This window comes from Diospyros lotus, chromosome 9, assembly GCF_014633365.1.
Source record: "Diospyros lotus cultivar Yz01 chromosome 9, ASM1463336v1, whole genome shotgun sequence".
Classification (NCBI taxonomy): Eukaryota; Viridiplantae; Streptophyta; class Magnoliopsida; order Ericales; family Ebenaceae; genus Diospyros; species Diospyros lotus.
Window position 1 is genome coordinate 16667607 of NC_068346.1, and position 20403 is coordinate 16688009.

Genomic DNA, 20403 nt, shown 5'->3' on the forward strand with positions numbered 1-20403 from the left:
ATGAGAGAGATAGCAGCAAAGTTTTGCTGATCTCAAAATCACAAGTATATTCACTATATTTTGTCCCATTTACATAAAAGAGTCCCTGAAACCGTATATATAATTAATCAATGGACCAACTGCTAGGCCTTGAGAACAAAAAATGGATTGACAAAGAAAAATAAATACAAAAATAGTAATTGACCCCAATGAAGTTGAATAATTGAAACCCAACTCACCAAAAAATAGAAAAAAGAAAAAGAAAGAAAAAAAAAAAAAAAGTGTCCCTTAGGGGCAGTTTGGATTTCTTCCGGGCCCTCCATAATAGAAATAGTTCCCCCAAACGGCATTAATCCCTCCTTGGATGTCGTAGCAATTGGGGTGATCCGCCAAGACCCGAAGGTCCGAAAGTGGAATCAGGCTATTGTCCCAATCTACAACCTGAAGGTTTCTGAAGTAAGAGGCCCGCCCGAATCCTTCTCGAGGGAAGTGCCCGCTACCCATTTGGGTCGAAGTGTGGGAACCCGACGGGTTTGTGTTCACAACTTCGCCACCGAACTGGATCATGCTAGCGTGGTCTCTCAAGTGCGTGAACAGGAACGACGGCCAGTACCCAACTAGGACCCCAGATCCGAATTCAAGCCACCAATTCCCATGCTTCGGATCCTGCATAAAACAACATCGTTATCCTTGTTTCATTAATTCTTCATCTCATGCTAGTTTTCTACAATTGCTCTCTCGTTTATTTTTAGTATTTGGAATTTCTATGATTTTATCAAAACAACCCCCTTTTTAGTCCAAAATGTGTTTAGCTTCTAAAATGAGAGGTCAAAAGAAAAAACAAACAAATTAGAAGACCCAAAATGCTAAAAATTAAATCACATTGAGATATTTGTAAAAAAAAAAATTCAAATTAAAGGGGTGCGGAGTTTACTCTGATTTATTCTTTCTCAAAACAAAAAAGAAAAGAAAAGCTGGACGCTAACTCATCTCAAGGCCACTTTGTAAGGTAAATCAATCAAGGAGATTGAAAATAAGATGAATTGCCCAAAATGCCCAATGCCCACTCATCATATTTGGCCAATCTCATATTGTGCCAGCAACATTATTGGTTTACTGTTTGAATATGTATGAATGTTATGAAATATATTATTAGGAATCTTCTCAAACTTTAAAAAAAGCTATTAGTCCTCGTTACTATCTTGGTTGATTTTTTTTCTTTTTTCCTTTTACTTAGATGGTGGGACCCAATAACTATATATGGTCTTCCCCAATTAATTGTGGTAACGGTCCTCATTTCCAAATATGGACGAAGCCCATTGCATATATATGTATATATATGTACCCACGGCATGTATGTCTACCATCCATTTAAGAAGGAGAAAGTATATAAGATGTAATTCACTTTCCCAGCATCCAAACAGGAATTGCAGGAAGAAAAGTTACCTTCCAAACTAACAAACTGATGTCAAATTGGCCGCCATTGTAGGACGAAGTAGGAGAGATTGCAGCCCCAATTGCAATCTTATTGTTGGTCTGAACAAATCCCGAGCACAGTAAATTGTAGCATCCTGTTGCTTGATATGCATCGCTCTGTACGTAAATTGGTTTCATATATATATTAATTAGCTACTTTTGCTTTTGTTTTGTTTTTAACTAAATGAATATGTTGTTACATAAACAATCATATATATACTATGCTTAGGAAACAACAAAAGCTTACAGTCCAATAAGTGAAGAACCTTGGATAGTTGTCCCCATAGAGCTCCGGGCTAACCTGTGGAAGATCAATGACTTTTGATTACAAAACCAGGTGAAATGAGTCATTTTTAAAGGTTGTTTTTGTTAATGTTAGAGAACTTCTTAAATGCAAATTAATTAAACAGAGACAGATAGGTGTTCGGCATCTGGTAAATATAGAGAGATTTATAAGGTGTGTTTTATAATTTGATAATTAAAATTTTTGACATGTCAGTTACTAATTACCTAGAGCTGTAAGAATTGCTAGAATTTACAAAAAAAAATAATTATATAAACAGCTAAATATTAACTGAATCTATCATATTATTGTGAGATGGAGGACCGGGGTGTAAATTCCCTTGAGACTAAACCATTTTAAACTTTTATGTTCTTCCTCTGAATTTCTGTATGATTGTGTGTGACCCAATCTTATCTATTAAAATAATCTATTATTGTGTCTTCATGAATATTTGTTTCCCAATATTTCGTCATATTGTTTCATTTTCTTCATGAATTTTGTGTTCGAAACGTAGAGTTAATTTATAAATATTAATATGACCCATGATTTTGCATGTTCCTTTTTTGGGTATAATTTCGTAGCATAATTGTAATGTAACAACAAAACCACCTTCATTTGTAGCAAAGGTATATCAAGAAACATGAACAAACACAATAATTTCCAAACACAAAGTCCAAATTAATGAGAAAAACGCATCAGTATATAAGTTTTTGAGGTAAATTGCATTATAAGCTCAGTGGAGATGAAGAGATTTGAGAAATATTAAAGAGAAGTGATGATGAAGATGCATGCCTGCCAGCCGGCTTCAATGGTGTTGAGATCGTCGCCGAAGGAGCCGGAGATTACCCAAATCTGTGAAAGGCTGAACTCATTAGGGTTTTCCACCAGAGGTGCCCATACATTTATGTTGGCTTTTGCTCCGTAGTATTCTTCTCCACTCACGTACCCTACAGCATGCTGCACCCATACACACACATTACTGTTAGGATAATCCAATCACCAAATAAGAACACCCAAATTGGTGTTGAATTGAATATTAAAAATATATAGAGACAGATAGAGGTGGTGTGTGTGTGTGTGGTAGGAGAGAGAGCCAAGAGCAATGAGCCATAGAGAGAGTGTTCCAAGACTTGAGATATCTAGAATTATAAGAATTCGAAGGACTATTTATGGTTTTGTAGATTAATTTTAGGTTCTACTATTAAAACTCAACTATGTATAAGTTAACCAAATTTATTTTTGGGTTCCCATCCTCTAAATTCTAATTGATTTCTATGATAGTGTCTACCGCAAATATTTAATAAATAAAGAAAGAACCCAGCGTTCTCAGTGCATGGCGATGAAGATGAAGGACAGATATATACACCCGTATATGTATGTATATGCTAACCTCATGCCCATTGCTAGAATAGTCTCGTCGAGTAAGCCTTGGGATTTTCCTTCCAAATCGTTCAATGGAGTTGGCTCGTGTGATGTCTAGCTCAGTTGTTCTTCTAATCGGAATCGTTCCTTCCGGACATGACTCGCCGGAGAAACTCCATAACTGAAAGGTTTCCGGCAAGTTGGCCGTTGGGTTGTGGCCTCTTGGCCTCTCTGGCGGATCCTGTGAACCCAAGAAGTAAATTTCCAGACATTTAACCTTACCTAGCTAGCTAGGATTGTAGAAGAAGAAGTTCAGATCCCTGAAAAGCTATATATATACCAGTGGCTTTTGGCCTTTCAATAAAGGATGATCAAATGCTGGTTGCCGATGAGATGCAACGCAATCTATCAGATCGCCGTCGGGACTCTGCAACAGAGCTCCGGTAACTCGATCGGAATAAATAATTAAGCACAGGAGAGAAGGGAGGAAAAGAAGTAAGGAAACGTGGAGAAAGGTTTTCAAGATCATCATCAAGTAAAGAAAAGAGACCTGAATTGTCTTGATAGCAGGCTTGTTGATCTTGAGGAGATGAGTTCTGATCATCTTCAACCTCTGCAGCTCCTCCCCCGGTCGAAACGTCTCGTTCGGGCGACTGTAGCTTCTGGATTCCGACGAATGCGCCGGGAAGATGGAGGAAGAAACAAGCAGAAAGAGAAGGGAAATGGGGATGATTGGGGAAATTCTACCGTAGCTAGGACTTCTGGGAGCCATGTTGGAGGAAATTAATCAACTCGTCTGTCTCTCTCTTCTCTCAAGTTTCAGCCGCCACGAACTCTCGACATTTCTGAACATTAATAGCGGTGTCTTCTTCTGTGATCAAAATGGCACCAATCATTCTGAGTTCTTGTCCCTTCGATCCCTTGCCTTCAACCCAACAACGGTTCGAGCAAAGTCAATTCGCTCTGTCGATCCCTCAGTATAAGCAAGCTTCTCTCTCTCTCTCTCTCTCTCTCTCTCTCTCTCTCTCTCTATGCTTCTCCTTCTATGGCTTGGTCTAAGTTCTGCCACCTGAAGTCTTTTGAGGCATGAGCTAATAATGAATCCCAAACCTGTCGTGGGTTCTTTTAAAATGAGTTTTTTAAGATTAAGGTTATCTTTTTATGTGAGAACATAATTACAATAGAGATTCTTATAAGAAAAATGAATAAAATTAAACAAATATATAGCAAGAGAACATGGGATAAAGAATAAGAAAATTTAGTAGAAGATAATTAAATTTTATATTAATTATAAAGGTCCCAAAAAATAAGACCTCAAGTAAGGATGATTTACTCATTAAAATTTATATAAGAGACTGCGCATAGTTAATGAGATTGACGTTTAGTATATATAGTAGTGTAGAAATAAATACTGGGTTATGATGCAAATTTTGTTGGGAAAAAAAAAAAAGAAATTGGAGAGAGAGAGAGAGAGTTTTTTCCAGTCTCCAACACAAGCAAAGACTGGAACTTTATCTTTTTGTGTAAATAATGGGTGGGTATAAGGGGGATGATAATGGATACTGATTTTTCTGTTATTCTTTGAACTTTGGGACTGAAGAGAAGAGAGACAGGAAAGGAATTAGACTTGCTTTGGGAGTTTCTTTCTCACTTCCCTAGACATCCTCCATTCTTCTCAGCCTTGCATATGTATATATATAAATATATATATGTATGTCATGGGTTTTTGGTTAGATTTTGCTGGGACTTTGCCGGCCGGCATGCGCACCTGGTTATGTGCACTTTGCATGCATGCTTGAATATGCAACACAAGCATCCTTAATTATATTGTGCATGCGCGCGCGCCTATACATTTAATTTAGATATTATTCTAATCTGCAAACAAAAAGAGGGATCCATACCAGTTGCATATATATTCAGGAAGTTTCGTTGGGACATCTTATATTTTCTGAAAATAAAATCACTTAAATTGGCACAATCTAATAATCTTCATGAGTTTAAGTATAGTATTTGATTTTATGATCTTAAAATCACACTTCGTCTAGTATTTTTTGGATTAGTAACGGTAATGCTAATTACAAGTTGTATTAGAAATCAAATCAAAATCACTATTGAGTTAGTGCAAGGCAAAAGTATTTTTAGACTTAAAACTTTTATTAGATTGAAATATGGGATTGCTGGTCAATATAACTCTCAACTTTTGATGATAATGGACGAAATAATATAATCAGAATTTCTTTAATAGATTAACCATATATAAGGTTAAGTTGTGACGTAATCATGGGAACCCAAGAAGCACAGAAAGGACATGGATTTAGGGGACAATGACCCACAAGGAGCTGCCCTCTGTGAATTTTGTTTGGAGAAAGCTAAGATGAAAGAGAATTCAAGTCAAAATCAAGACACATATATGATCAGTTGATGTTTCAAGTTTGGTAGGTGAGAGGCTGAGGAGCTATTGCTTGGATGAACTAGCTAGCAGGCAAGCATGTGGTGTAATAATTAATAAGCATAAAACATTCAATGTTTCAGTTTTCGTTGTCTTGAATGAAGAAAAGCTGAGTTCATACTGTCATGTGTGTCTGAGAAAGTTTGCCTCAAGAAAACAAATTAAAGTGAGTTTTTTTTTTTTTTTTTTCAAAAAAATTCCATTTCTAAATTGTGATGGCCACCCAGTTGGCTGAAATGAATGACTGATTACCTAAACCCTATGTTTAACTGGAGCAGTCAAAGTGTCTCCTAATTGTTAATTAATGAAAGGGAAGTAATTAAGAGAGGTCTTAAACAGTAGAATGAAGAAGAAAGGCCTCGCGTTGGAATTTATTGTTGGCTTCTTCCTTTTTGGATAAAAAAGGAAACTAAATATATGTATATATATTTATGGTCAATTCAGTTCCGTGGTGGGAGCCAAAGTAAGTTTCCCACTTTGGATAAGTCAAAGGTTTTAGGCTGCATTGACTGTCCCGAAGCCCAGCTGAATCCATCTCAGGGTCACATCACCTTGTTTCTTTTCTTTTTGACTTGGTTTTTATTTCTTTTTCGTCTTTGACACGCAATTATGAATGATTTTTAAAGAAATATGGTTTAGTCTAAATATTAATTGACAGGCTTGGCAATTGGCATGACCATATGAAAAATTGTGGGTTATTATTATTATTATTATTATTGTGAAAATAACTTTATGTTTCCATAAAGTAAAAGTGAGATACAGTATAAAAAAATAATTTAATAATTGTCGCAAAGGTTAAATAAAAGTGTGGTGTGCTACGTACTGCTGAAGGTGTAATATTGTTTTCGTTATTAAATGCATTTATGATTCTTTATTCTTCTCATTCTCAGCCTCTCAAGAGCAAAGAAACGAAGAATAAAGTGAGAAACAAAATGAATGAAGAAGCAGTGTGGATTAGAGATAACACATTAATGTGGCCTTCACTTCAAAGGCGGCTAAACTTTGGAATAATTTAAAAGTGGAATAATGGCAAGGAGAAATCCACATCCATCAAAAGAAGAGAATGGAATCGTGAGAAAGAATGGACAGTAGTAGCTAGTAACTAGTTCAACAACTGGTTCAATTTCATCTCATAAAATGATAACAGGATAAAATCAAAAAACTAATTAGCTGCTTTTTTGATAATTTGCTCTCTCTCTCTCTCTCTCTCTCTCTCTGTATATATATATATATATATGAAAATAAAAATTATATAGGGATGATGGTATTTTTGATTTTTCCATTCTTTTTAGTTTAAAAGAACTAAAAAGAAAACTAATGGCTCATGCAAAAGGGGGAAAACAAAAAAGAAGATATTAAAGGCTTCCAAGCATGGAATGGTGATGTTAAGCAATGATTCTGTCTCAGGTGGGCTTGAGGGCAGCTTTTCTAGCCAAACAATCCTCCCAACTTAAATTCCCAAAAAGGGCCTAGCCAAAGCCACTGAAATGAGGAGTAAAAGTCCATGCACCATGTCTAAAATGGAGATTTTGCCCATAAACATTATTTAGGAGGATTGGAAATAGTTGGAAAGAGAAATTAAAAAAAAGAAAGAAAGAAAGAAAGAAGAAAGAATACAATGTCTCCTTCCCCCCCCCCCCTTTCTTTCTCTCTCTCTCTCTCTCCCCACTTTTGTTGTTGGGCAGTGGGCATGCTTGAGGAATCATCCCCATGGGCCATCCCTTGTTACATCAGGATGCATGTGCATCCATCATTGACAAACAATTAATTAACTGTATATTTATTTTGAACAACAAGACACTATTAATTGATGGTCGAACCACCTCCTTTTCACATTAATTTCCATGGTCACCAAACATGATGATAAAGTCATGGCGATGCTTGGTCCATGGTCATTATATATATATATATATGTTGAGGTTCCAGCCCATGATGTGTTTGCATTGCAGGCTAAAAAAGAAGCATATATGGAAGTTAACTTACTTACCTATTTTCTTTCCCCGTAAATTTTTCCCGAGAAAACTTCCCAACATTTGCCAGCCAAAACAACTATAGTAGGAATCTTATTTCTAATACGTATGCACTCCCATTAATTGTTCTTCATGGGTGTGGATCAGATCTAATCTTACAAATAATTCTCTCTCACTAAGGCTGGCAAGGCCAACAAGAAGCATAACCCGGAAAATAGCAAGGCTAAGGCAGCCATCACCTTCACCAACCTAACATTTCTCTCAGTATATTCTTTCATATTTTCATCATCTGATAGGGCTGGCTGATAGTTTGGCCTGCACTGATTTTGATTGAATTCTGATATCCTGGCACTGGCAGCTCTATCTCCAAACCTGTAGTATTAATAGACACATTAAGGTTACATTTTACCGAATATGTATTGCAATAGAACCCCTTTTCTTCTTTTGGCCAAAGAAGAGAGAGAGAGAGAGAGAGAAATAAATAAAAAATCTACACCCTATTGTATAGAGGGTATTTTTCTCATTTCCCATTTTGATAGGGTATATATATAAACTAGACATTTGGAGCAAAGGGATCCAATTGTCATTTCAGAAACCAGAAGTAATTTAGCCAAAATGAGATATATACATGTGTATATTTATATATATATATAAGAATAACATGATTTAATATAACATTTAATAAAATTATATACTCCTAAAAGGAAATTATTTGCAATATGTTCATGTGTGTGTGTGTGTGTGTGTATAAGGGACAGTGATAAATTTATCCATTGGCCAAAGGGGTAGAAACTAAAAAGTCACTTTTACTCTTATATATCATTATTCATATAATTAAAAGTGTAGTGTTACTCCTCATTTACTTCTTTCTTATTAGTTCAAAATTTCTCATTACAAGAAAGGATCCGTTCAGGCTTTCTAGCTTATGAAGCTTATTTTTATATAAAGAGTCTATTTTTTATATAAAGAATCTTATTATTATTACCAAATCGTACTACCTTAAAAGGTCCACTATCACACAGATATAAAAATTAATCCCCTTAATTACTTAATATCATAAACATTGATTCATCATTGTGTCTTCCATTTTTAGCCACTTTAATTGTTCATATTCTTTTTTCTTTTGCAAATTTGTGTATTACCCCCAACTTGTTTTTTTGTAGAACTATAGATAACTTGCTAAATTTATAAATACTCTGTATGACATAGTTAAAATGTTTTTTTTTTTCTAGATAAATTATTTGTCTCACCTAATTATTGACACTTGAAAAATAATAAAACATATTTTAGCTTGTTCAAAAATCATTCTTATATAAAAATAAAGATAATATTGATAATATTCGAAAAATTATATAGATCCATGTTAGAGGATTAAATCATGTTATCAAAGTCAAGTTAGAAGTCAATGCCTGATGAACCTATAATTTGACTTGGATTAAACTAGCTACAGTATATAAATACCATAATAAAGGATTGAGAGTTCAAACAAAGTATATTTATAGAGATAAGACAGAACAAAAGAGTATGGTCAAAGTGAAAGATGAACTCCTAAATATAGTTTAAATAGGACCCGAAAAGTGTGTTTTTTTCAATACTACAATTATTATAGTCTTAATAAAAGAAAACCTTCAAAACTTATCAAATAAAACCTTAATCCGAAGTAATTACTTTATCATTGAGAGAGTAGACATATAGAAGTAAAAGATTGACAATCTAAGTTTTCTTGGCATCCTGTGTCCAAAAAAAAAAAAAAAAATTAAACTCTTTCAACAGTTACCATCCAACTCAATCCCAAATTCTCAAAACAAAAAAAAAAAAAAAAGAAAAAAGAAAAAAAAAAAATCAATGAATCCTATGTTCTGGGGGATCGATTCTTGCTTCATCAAATATGTGTCGTTCCATAATGGTGAAAATAAAACACAGAACAGAAGGCCGTCCGGGTTTCTGGCTCCTTGCCAATTAAGATTGTAGCTGCATTAATATATATTTCATTATTGTTATCCTCTTTTTGTTCTATCGTTTACGGAAATGTGTTTTGAACATTCAAATTTTTTAAATGACATTTTTCACACACACACATATATATTAATTTATTTTATTATATATTATATTAATATAAATATAAATATACAATATACAAAATATTATCAAAATTAAATATCTAAATAATAATATTTCCGAATCATTTAAGTTAACAATGGTAGACGCTAATAACGACACCTAACTTTGAATCCAGGTTGCCAGCACGGGCGGGGTATGAATGGAAAAAATATATAGTGATCCAACCAAGAATGGGAACCATATAACAAAGGATAAATTAAAAGTATTATACCTAACAAAGCTAAAATATTACTTGATAAGTTTATTAAATACACATAAGAAATATAATAACTCGAGATTCACACTAATAAAAAAAAAAATAAAGATAGTGTAAGCTGTTAGCAGAAAAATAATAATAATAATAATAATAGAAACATGTAAAAATAAGATGAATGAACACAACAGTGATAAGAACCCTTATAGGGGAACCGACCGGCTTCATGTGTCAAGTCAAGGTGGAGAACTCTCCATTTTACCCCTATAGCAAGAAAGGACAAGAAGGGTAAAGTACAAAATTATCCACCTTTTGCACACAAATTCGATACACCTTCGTCACGCAACTTAAAGTCATAATTATCCTGGCAAAAGTTTGGATGCGAATGAAAAGAAGTTTGAAACAAGAGAAGAGAAGAGAAGAGATACTAATTAAAAGCCTCAGTAAAAAAATCTTTGCAAAAAAAAAACTTGGTAAAAAGAAACTCTCAATCAATACAGGAAGGATACAATGCCTATACTATCATGAATACAAAAATAATTTAACTGACCTGACCTGACCTGACCTGGCCAGGCCAACTGACATTTTAAAGTTTAACTGTAGTACATAGAGAGATCCAATTGTCTTTTATAAAGGCAACCTAACTTCAAAGAACACCTGCACACATGCAGTTCACTTCACTTATCATCATGTAACCATTCCATTCCATTATTTCCATGCCATCCTATCATTCTCTCTTACCAATTTATTTTTCTTAAATCTATTTGGACAAAGTTATTTGGCTTAACTTTTAACTTTTTCCCTATGAAGGTACTATGTGTTCTGTTATTGACCAACTCTTCTATTTCAAGATAGCAGAAGAGAAAGGATCAGGATTACATCTGGGGTCTTGTTTGGACGACGTAAATTTTCCCATCCCTGACAACACCTTCAATGTCTTGCGGAGATCCATAGAGTTCCTCGATTGCGCTTCCGGCACGTGCAATGCTGGAGAGGATTGTTTGGCGAAATTTTTGATCAATGATTAATTGATCTGATGAATAATCAACCACCACTCTTTCTTCTTCATCCATTGGTACACTGCCAAAAATGCAGCACAACGAGAGGAGGGATCAAGCAGGTGAGAATGCATCATATAATCTAATGAGTTCAGCAGATAAAATTTGGAGGGAGAATAACAGCTCACATAATTTACCTGTCATACAAACCAGCGCCAGCATAGCCTTCTAGGTCTTCTCCATTCGAATCAGATCGAAATATGATAGATCGTTTTATAAAAAGGCCAATAGGTTTGCTAGGGTATCCCAACATCTGGAAGTTTTCACATATGTTAACAAAGATGAGATTCACTGAATAGTAACACTAGCTATCGGAGAGGGGTGGTGAAGATCTTAAGCATTTTTCTTGTACTGAAAAAAAAAAGAAAATGTCTCACATATTTAGTTCATCAAAATCTTAAAATTAGATTCTCATCAGGCTCACAATTAAATGGCTTAATAGATAAATTGTAAATCTATATTGTTTAATATGGTGGATTTGGTAACTGCCAATATAAGTATTCTTCATGTGGCCTGCATAACCATTTATATAGAGACTTGATAATCTCTATGAATGAATCAGAAGAAGCTGGCTTTTGACTCACCTGAGGATTGTTCAGATCATTCTTCTTGCACACAAAACTCAATGCACGGCCAGGATAAGCTCCAACTAATGTCTCTCCAAGGCCCTTTACCACCTGTCCCCAAACAAGACATAGATGCGTATTATTTGCTCTGCTTATCAAATGAATAATTATTCAAACAAAGTATAACAACAAATCTACTAGTTGGAGTTAAAGTCAGCTAGCTCCATTTTGGGTGTGGTAGTAGTATCCGACACAAAAAAGATGTTGACACGGTATAAACCCAGCAGGATGTGTAGGATGCACTCTTTGGGATAAATTTGCACAATGACAAATTGGGTGAAGAATAAAAACATATATCTTCCCCAATTTAAGAACTCATTCCATTTAGAGCTTCTCTCAGTAGAAGCTTCTATTGTTTCAGTCAAAACTAACAAAGTCTCCACCACCTTCAAGCTGCAGCCATCTGTTTCCCCAACCAGCAACCATCCCAGCTTCCAGCAGCAATTAGCAAAGGGTAAGCCTAATCTCCGTCCATCCCTCTTCCTATCTCCTGTTCTCCAACTCTCTCTCTCTCTCTCTCTCTCTCTCACACACACACACACACACGCACTGGCATTCATCAACGTTTTACACATTTATTCTCTCTATGGAACCACTACCACAATCACCACTGGTTCAATTGATCAGTCTGCATTTTAGGTAACCCTTGGGTAACTAATCTTTTCATACCATATGTTTTACTTTTCAAGCATAGATGGGGTATAGCTGACCCCACCTAGTGGGATTAAGGCTTGTAATTGCTGCAATTGTTTGCAATGAAACTTTGTCATATGCCTCTGTTTTCAGTGAAGAAGGCCATTGATGTGTTGTGACCTACTTATCATTGAGAATTTTCCGACTTGCTAAATTAGTTGGAGTTTTTTCAATATTTTTTTACTACTTCCAAGGTTTTTATGTTCATAAATATTGACAATAGAAATTATAAGATTTATTCTATTTTCATGGTATCCCAAGTTGTATCCATATCCTCATTTTTTTTTTTTCAATATGCCATATTCCGTCTCTATTTCTGAAACTGTGCCTCTAAGCCATGATCACCAAGGTTTTAATTATCTTATAACCATCTTTGAGCCTTTATTGGAAGCAATGAACTAGTCAGTGGGATGAATCTTAAAGGTAGTAAAGGATTCAGGCCCTGAGTCCCAACTGAACAGGATACTGATCCATCATATCAGAAGTCATTAGAAGGAGGTGCGCTTGAATTGAACTTATTACTCTACCTCCTGCCTTAAACAATAACCTAACACTAACTTGTTGGTAGGTTGAGATACCCAGCAAATATCACCTCATTAAACTCTCACAACCAAGGAGAAATACAGTAGAAAGGGGGGAGTTACCTCTGCATAAATCTCTGTCGAGTCTCCTGAAGATGGATTAGTCGTGTGGATGACAAATGCATAATCAGCATTTATTATTTCTTGAACCAGGACAGCCATGCAAAGATAGTCATGATCTAGTTTCACTTTTCTTGTGCTGAAGTATGCCCTCTCATTCCACTTTGAAGCCCAAACCTATACAATCACCAGTAAACAGTATCAGCAAGCCTCACATCTCAATCACTTAAAAAGAGGCATCCCTAGTGCATTGGACTCCTAGCTTTGCAAGGGTCATTTTTTGTGCATAGCCTTACCTTACTTTTTTGCAAAGAAGATCTTTTTACAACTTGAACTCATATGACTTTCCAATCACAAATATTACTGCGACATTATCAATAATTTATGGACAAAAATAAGTTTTAGGAAAGTCAAAAATTGAACTACATGAAATTTCAAATTTCACGCATACATTGATAAACAAAACCCAGAATATGAACATCTCCAACAGATGCCACAGACAGCTAACTATGCCCATGATTTAGTATGTAGAGGTAAATGGAAGACATTTTCCCTGATAAACTTGAATGGAGAAGATATCAGCTCATAGAGTACTTGAAACATGTTCTTGTTTCTAGAGAAAGTAAGTTAGTTGTGCATTAACCAGGTGTGAGGCAGGGAACCATGTCACAAACTAATTTTCTTTGTGGAGTGACCCAAACATACCTTCTTTATAGCCATCCAAGCTTGTTCCCATCTCTGCTGACCTTCGTCACCAGGCCAAGGCATGCCAGAACTCTGCATCTTGTTCTTCAGTTCTTGAACCTGAAATAGAACTTCTCATAAGGTCTTTAGCTTAAACATAACTTTTCTTCTTCTCGTATCTATTTACTTTTTTCTCCTTTATCCTCTTTTTCTTTTCAGATAAGCTATCATGTCCAATAGAAATCCTTAAGAAAAACAATACAAGCCTGTAACAGTTCACAGGAGATTCTAGCTAATAAATATTTTCATCCTCAAGTAGCAATTGCTGAAGAATTAAAACTTCATGTTTTAAGACCACCTCAAGCCCCCACCTGTTTATCATCATGGGAGTATGGGTCAAAGAAAAATTAAACAGCAGAATCCTGAGAAGATTGAATTACGCTTCTTGCACTCAGTTATCTCCACTCTCACAATTTTCAAAGGCTTGTTTGTTAAAAGGTAAAAGAAAGAAAACACAAAAAAAAAAAAAAAAAAACTCTCTGTTTCTAGATAGGACATACCAACTGGGATGGTGCTGCAAGCTCTAAAACTGTCTCACGGATCTGCCTGAGGGCACTGAAATCTCCTTTTCCTAACTTTTTCTTCAGGAACTGCAACTTCTGATGCACTCCCTGTAATTAATGGAAGCAGCAATAGGGAATTCAAATTAGGGTAAAAGAAATCATGCAATTCAAAACTGACACAATAGAAAAGCTCATGTACCAACTAGACAACTTCAGCCTAGGAATGGACCTTGTAAGGAATTCAAAACTCATGCAAGAGTTCAGCTACTGAATGTTTGCCACTGTTCTAATGGTTTCATGTATGGTAGGCATCTATCATGAAGATGATGCATATTCAAAGATTGAAATTAAATGACTGTATTGAAAATTTTAGTACTGGATTCCATATCTACATTATTAGGATTTTATGCTGCAGCACCATCCAAACTGAATTATGTCAAGTCAGGGATGCCCTGATTAGAACTCAGCTTAGAACATGAGGAATGTTGGTGCACCTACACATGATCCTGTCATTAATTTTAACTAAAAAAGTTTGTCAATGGGCAGATCACTATGTGTTTGGTCACATTATTCATTTGCTGTCTCTTAAGGCATTCTCTTGTTTCTCAGTCAACCTACTGGAAGCCATTCCTAAGAAAAATCCATTGGATGGTCACTACCCATTATAATCGGTGGTTCACCCATCCAAATTTTTTTGGCTGGGACAGGAATCTCAGACAAGGACACCAATTTTAAACAGACATGCATGTAAATTCACCAGGTTGGAAAATCTACAATTGTGAAATGATAAAATACATGCAAAATGAAAACATTAGAAATTACTGAATGACAGAATATATTCTTGTAGTTAGAAACCATGTCATAATTGTGGAAGTGCTTGAGATGAACCAACCTGATTTAAAGCATCTGACAGAACTTTCTCGAAAACCCCAAATGGTAGAGCAACAGATGTAGGAATCCCTACCCAAGATGGCACTTTTCCTTTCAGATATGCAATATTACGTGATTTAGCTCCAACCTATGAAAACCCACATTCTGCAAGTTAATCTAAAAGCAGACCATATTTGAAACTTATACAGCAATCACTGAATAATTCCTATTTTATATTATTTCAATCACCAGTATATATTAAACAAGAGAACAAAACCCCTCAAATATAAATGAAAATTTGACATTACAATCCTAACCATTTCACTTGTGAACTCCTCAGATGATATGGCATATCTACCCGCAAACTGCTTCTTGACCAATTTTACTGAAGGCAAAAAACCTCCTTCTTTCAAGTTAGTTGAACTTGTCCTGCTGATGTCACCTTCCACTTTGCTGTAGTTAAGCACCAGATGAAAAGAGGAATAACATTGGTTCTTGCCCATAGAAGAATGATAGTGGATAATAACATTTTTGACACGTAAATAATATATAAACAATGGAATCAAATTAAAGAAGGAACATAAAAACAGCAAGCAAAGAACAATTCACTTGCTTGGAGGTCAGCCAAGCAGATGGATGCACTTACCTATAAACTATATCTGCAGATGTAGGTTTTAAATGCAACAACTTCCCTTCATTTGCTTGGAGGTCATCCAATATATTGGAATCAAAGCAAGTAGCAAAACAGACCTGCCAGAGAGCAAAATTTGGTCACAGATATCAGATATACCACTCATTTCAACAAAACAGTTGCAAGATGACAGTTATTAACCTTGCTATTTCTTGCTCGCACAGAGACATGAGATAGAACATCTGGCATGTCAGGCGTCAGCACAGCAACTGTACCATCTGGAATTTCCTCTTCTCCTTTCACAGTTTTTGCCACCAAAATTGTTGGCTGCCCATAAGATTTATTCTGGACAGCAAGCAATTCATCCACAACAACTACATATCCAACAGCTTCAACTGGGCTTATAACCTGCCAACTGTATCAGACAAGACAAGTTTGTTAACCTTGATGTAATGACATATTGTAAGCCTCAAAATATTATGCTTGAGATTCATAGAAAAACTCTAAATTATAGAGCTAAAACTTTTGAGGACTAGAAACACCACACGTACATGCCCAGAAACACTCACTAATTCATTGAGTTTATAAAAGTTTAAGACACTTGGACCAACCTTCCCAAATGTGCAGTTTCACGAAGAATGGGATCAAGCCGGTTAAGAAGTGAGGATAGGGAAGCAGCTGATCCAGCACGAATAATTTCTTCCGTGAATATATTCACCTGTGTTAAGCATGTCATTGGTGTGTATACAACATAATATGAAAGTCAATTTAGAGTATTGTGCAATCAACATACAGCCTGCTGATCCACTCCAAGCTGTGACCCAAGATATTCTGCAGATGGTTGCAATAGATGATGATACTGCTCTGCCTTGCTTGCAAGTGCAAGTCTCGTTCTGTCAAGGACAGATTTTGCATACAATGCCCAGTGACCATCCCCATTCTTTAACATGTTCTGACCTTGATTCCATCCCTTAATAAGTAGAAACAGTAATATTAGACTATTGCGAATGGATAATGTATATATCATGCTACAAACATAAGTTTATTCTGTTCTTTAGATTGTCTTTCTGTTGTACAAAAATTATGTGAATGTATAATGATGACCATAGACTAAGACATTCTAATTGAGCCTGCATAGCTAAAACAATGAGAAAAATTTTTTTATCACTTCAATTGGCTAATCAAAAAATGTTACACCACCACCACCAAGCCTTAATCCCACTAAGTGAAGTCAACTACATAGATTTTGACTCACCAATCATCTCTGTCCATGACCATATCTCCTATATGGTCATTATGTCAAATGTTGTGCCTAAAAGTTTTCCACCAAGTTTTGTCGGTTCTATATCTCTTTTACTATTGTTTTTTCCCATTTTATTCACCATCCTCACTAGTGCATCTATTTATCTTTTCCTCACATATCTAAACCATAAAAATGTTGAAAGTAGTTCTCCACTTTAACCATCCCACCTTGATTGTGCGAGTAACATCATTAATAGTCTCCTTTTGGATAATTGATTCGAGATATCAAAACTAATATTTTTTAGAATAACTTGATGTTCAAGTCTCACTAAAATAGCATTCACAATTTTATTCCACTAAACTTGATTCAATTTTTGACCTGCTCAACTTGAAACTTTTGAATTTTAAGGAATCCCTCCATAACTTGAACTCGGTATTTACATCTTCCTAGATGTGATTAGTAAGTTTATCCATCACTCCAACAAAGAAGTAAGAGCTTAGAGTAAATCTCTACTGTAATTCGATTTTAATTAAACAAATCTCCGTATCTTTTTCACAAGCCCTAACAAAATTTTTTGTTCTATGAAACATGTCTTAGGTAACATATACAAGCAACTTATACTCTTTTCTTCTCTAAAACTCTCCACAAGATTCATCACAAGCTTTTTTTCTAATTTATAAATATCATATATAGATTGTTCTATTTATTTGTGTACCTTTCTGTTATACATCTCAGCAAGTAAACAGCCTCCACTGTTAACTAAGTATAAAACTGTAATAGTTTTCAAGGACTTATGTTTCTTTTCTTAACCTTTACTCATGCATTCTTTCCCAAAATTTATAGTATTGGCTTGTCAGCTTAATCCTTTTACAGTTTCTATAATTTTGAACATCTAATTTGTTCTTATAAATAGGCATTTGATTTATTTTATTCCCACAAAACATGTAGAATAGTCAAACTACAGATTACAGATCCACCAGTGAGACAAATAACTTGACCATTAATTGACTCAACACCAATAATTTTGTTAATAATAAAACCCTTCTTTTCTCATAAATTTTCATGATTGTAGTTGTAACAAGATATTATTTGGTAGAGCTGCGGTATAATTCTTCATCTCATCATGACTTCACTTCTTCTGACAAATATATAAAATACAAAATTCCTATCTACTAGATTACCCTCTCATTTACTAGCACTCTTGGGGTATTCATCTTTTATGCACTTGACTCGGCTCAAATCCCCTATTTCTCTTTCTTTTGCTTTAGCCAATCTGCACATATCTCTTTTTAGGTCGTGTCAAGTCATTGGTACAATTTTCTAAAAACTTTTGACCATACCAATTGCCTATTCTGCTTTTGTTTTAGCCAAAATATATATTCAGATTTTCTTGTTTAGACATATAAGCCAAATCTTGTAACAAGCTCCCTTAGTCTTATTTTTTTTGTTGTACCTCATACTTCACTGCCTAGACTCCTTTTATATTAGCATTTTTTCCTTTTGACTCTTCTAGAATAATCTTCATCATATTTCAAATTCTAAGAATCATTTCATTCCACATTTAATTGGCCACATTTTCTACAATCTAATTGCTTTTACCATACACTTTTTTCTTAAAATTAACTTCCTTGACCCTCGCTCCCCCCCCCCCCCCCCCCCACACGACGCCTAATATTAAGGAAAAAGACTATATGAGTGGTTGCTCACTCTTCTGATATAACTTTGCAGTCCTTACAACATAAGTGATTCTTTCACATCATAAGAAAAATGTCTATTTAGGTATTTGATACACCATATTTTTATACGACCAAATGTTTATCCTATTTCTTGAAAATGGTATTATGACAAAATTATATCATCACCAGTATCACAAGCCTAAATCCCACTAGATGAGGTCATCGACATGAATTTTACCTCTCTAAGCTTTGTCTAAAATTAAAGTTAAAAGATCTAGTAATTTTTATGCTGTCAGTGACAAAATCAAAATAGATATTTCCTCATTGTTTCTTTCTCCAAAGCCATGATTTTGGTGAACATCTTTATACCCATTCACTTGTCATTTAAGTTACCTCCTATGACGATTTTCTCTCCTTTAAGTACTCTTTCCAACAGCTTCCCTAAATCTTCCTAAAACTTTTTCCTTCTCTCGTCTCTCAAAAGAAATCTTGGTGCATATTCTGGACAACATTTAGAATCACTTCTCTGATAACAACTTTAACTATGATAATCCTATCTTTGAACCTCTTCATATCTACTGCCTCATTCTTTTAAGCTTGTTCTCTAAGGATCAAAATTTAAATTCTAACTCAACACTCATTCTCAGCAACTCATTTAAACTCTCAGAGGTAAATAATATTGATTCTTCTACTAATCATCACATTAACCACCTCCATATATTTCTGTCTCAAAGTATGAATATTTCTGATCAAACCTTGAAACTCTTATCCTAGAGTAACTATTTACTCGCATTCGATTGTATAAGTGCACAAGGGGTGCGTAGACTTAACCCCAAATATCTGGGGCCTGGGCCCTAATATCTGTATATGAATTACTGAAAATATTTGAGCAATTATTTTTGCAGCTGGCAGAAATCTGTCACAATGAAAATGAATACACAATTCTTCTTGACTAGAATGTTTCACCCCATGTGCAAACATTTTCATTGTGTATACTGTATAGATGGATCTACATTCAGTAATCATCTAACAAATGATGAATATGCGCTGTAACTACCATCTCCTGCTTTCAAATTTTTAATGGTTTAATTAGGTTCTTCAGAATCAGCAGGTATAGAAAAATAAATGGGACAGAATAAATAACTTAATCATGTCACTAATTACTGTCAGAATATCCCATGAATCCCAAGAATATCACAAGGATCCTTCTATGTTAGGAAGTGTATTTTCAGTTTCTAAGTTTACTTGATTAGATTGATTGCAGATTCTTAGGAAGTTTCTATAGTTAGTGATATGATTGGATCTCCTCTTTGTATATATATATGCTGCATGTACAGTTTGCAAATTAATACAGAAAAATCTCTTCTTTTTTTTCACATCGTATCAGAGCCCGGTTCTTAGGGGATAGTTCGGCTTCCTTCGCCAGCTTGTTCTTCATCTCTGGCCTTCATTGTCAGTTGTTCTACCCTTAAGAGTAAGGAAACTCTTAGGCCATGTTCTCTTTGTTGTTTTCAGTTTTCCAAAACAATGAAAACATGTTTATTTTCATATTTTCAAAAATGCATTTTCGAAAACAAGAAATAGATTTGTAAAAAAAAAAAAACTCAAAACAACAAAAAATCTTAGTTGTTTTCATCACAAACACGTTCAAAATTTTCAAAATGTGAAAAACGTTATAGACAAAAGGAACGTGTTTTCAGTAATTTCAAAACAGACACTTGAAACACAAAATTGAAAATGAATTCAAAACTCAAAACTAAAAACTAAAACATGAAGAGAACAACCCCTTAGGGTTTACGTACTCCTTTTAGCCGAGTTCGTCCAGACTGAAGCAGCAAGGACAGAGTCGTCACTGCTACCAGCAGTCTGTTCTGGCACTGTCACA

The 20403-nt window shown here is 34.9% G+C and overlaps 2 protein-coding genes across 2 annotated transcripts in view; both read right to left on the bottom strand.

The window, feature by feature from the left end:
• Positions 1 to 25: 25 nt before the first annotated feature.
• Positions 26 to 4743, bottom strand: LOC127809945 (uncharacterized). The gene is made up of 7 exons (XM_052349129.1): positions 3651 to 4743; positions 3441 to 3527; positions 3129 to 3341; positions 2531 to 2695; positions 1703 to 1756; positions 1426 to 1572; positions 26 to 645 (listed from the first exon to the last, which is right to left on the bottom strand). Exons 1-7 carry the CDS (start codon positions 3870 to 3872, stop codon positions 268 to 270), a joined length of 1266 nt encoding a protein of 421 aa, XP_052205089.1. The 5' UTR covers positions 3873 to 4743; the 3' UTR covers positions 26 to 267.
• Positions 4744 to 10307: 5564 nt separating this feature from the next.
• The window catches only part of LOC127809795 (alpha-glucan water dikinase, chloroplastic), a 43135-nt gene continuing 33039 nt past the window's right edge, over positions 10308 to 20403 (bottom strand). The window contains exons 23-34 of the mRNA XM_052348890.1: positions 16393 to 16569; positions 16211 to 16317; positions 15801 to 16014; positions 15615 to 15718; positions 15286 to 15421; positions 14991 to 15116; positions 14096 to 14206; positions 13557 to 13655; positions 12855 to 13028; positions 11476 to 11568; positions 11029 to 11144; positions 10308 to 10913 (exon numbers count right to left, since the gene is read on the bottom strand). Coding sequence (XP_052204850.1) covers positions 10709 to 10913; positions 11029 to 11144; positions 11476 to 11568; positions 12855 to 13028; positions 13557 to 13655; positions 14096 to 14206; positions 14991 to 15116; positions 15286 to 15421; positions 15615 to 15718; positions 15801 to 16014; positions 16211 to 16317; positions 16393 to 16569 — 1662 coding nt within the window. The 3' untranslated portion in view covers positions 10308 to 10708. The remainder of the gene's footprint in view (positions 10914 to 11028; positions 11145 to 11475; positions 11569 to 12854; positions 13029 to 13556; positions 13656 to 14095; positions 14207 to 14990; positions 15117 to 15285; positions 15422 to 15614; positions 15719 to 15800; positions 16015 to 16210; positions 16318 to 16392; positions 16570 to 20403) is intronic.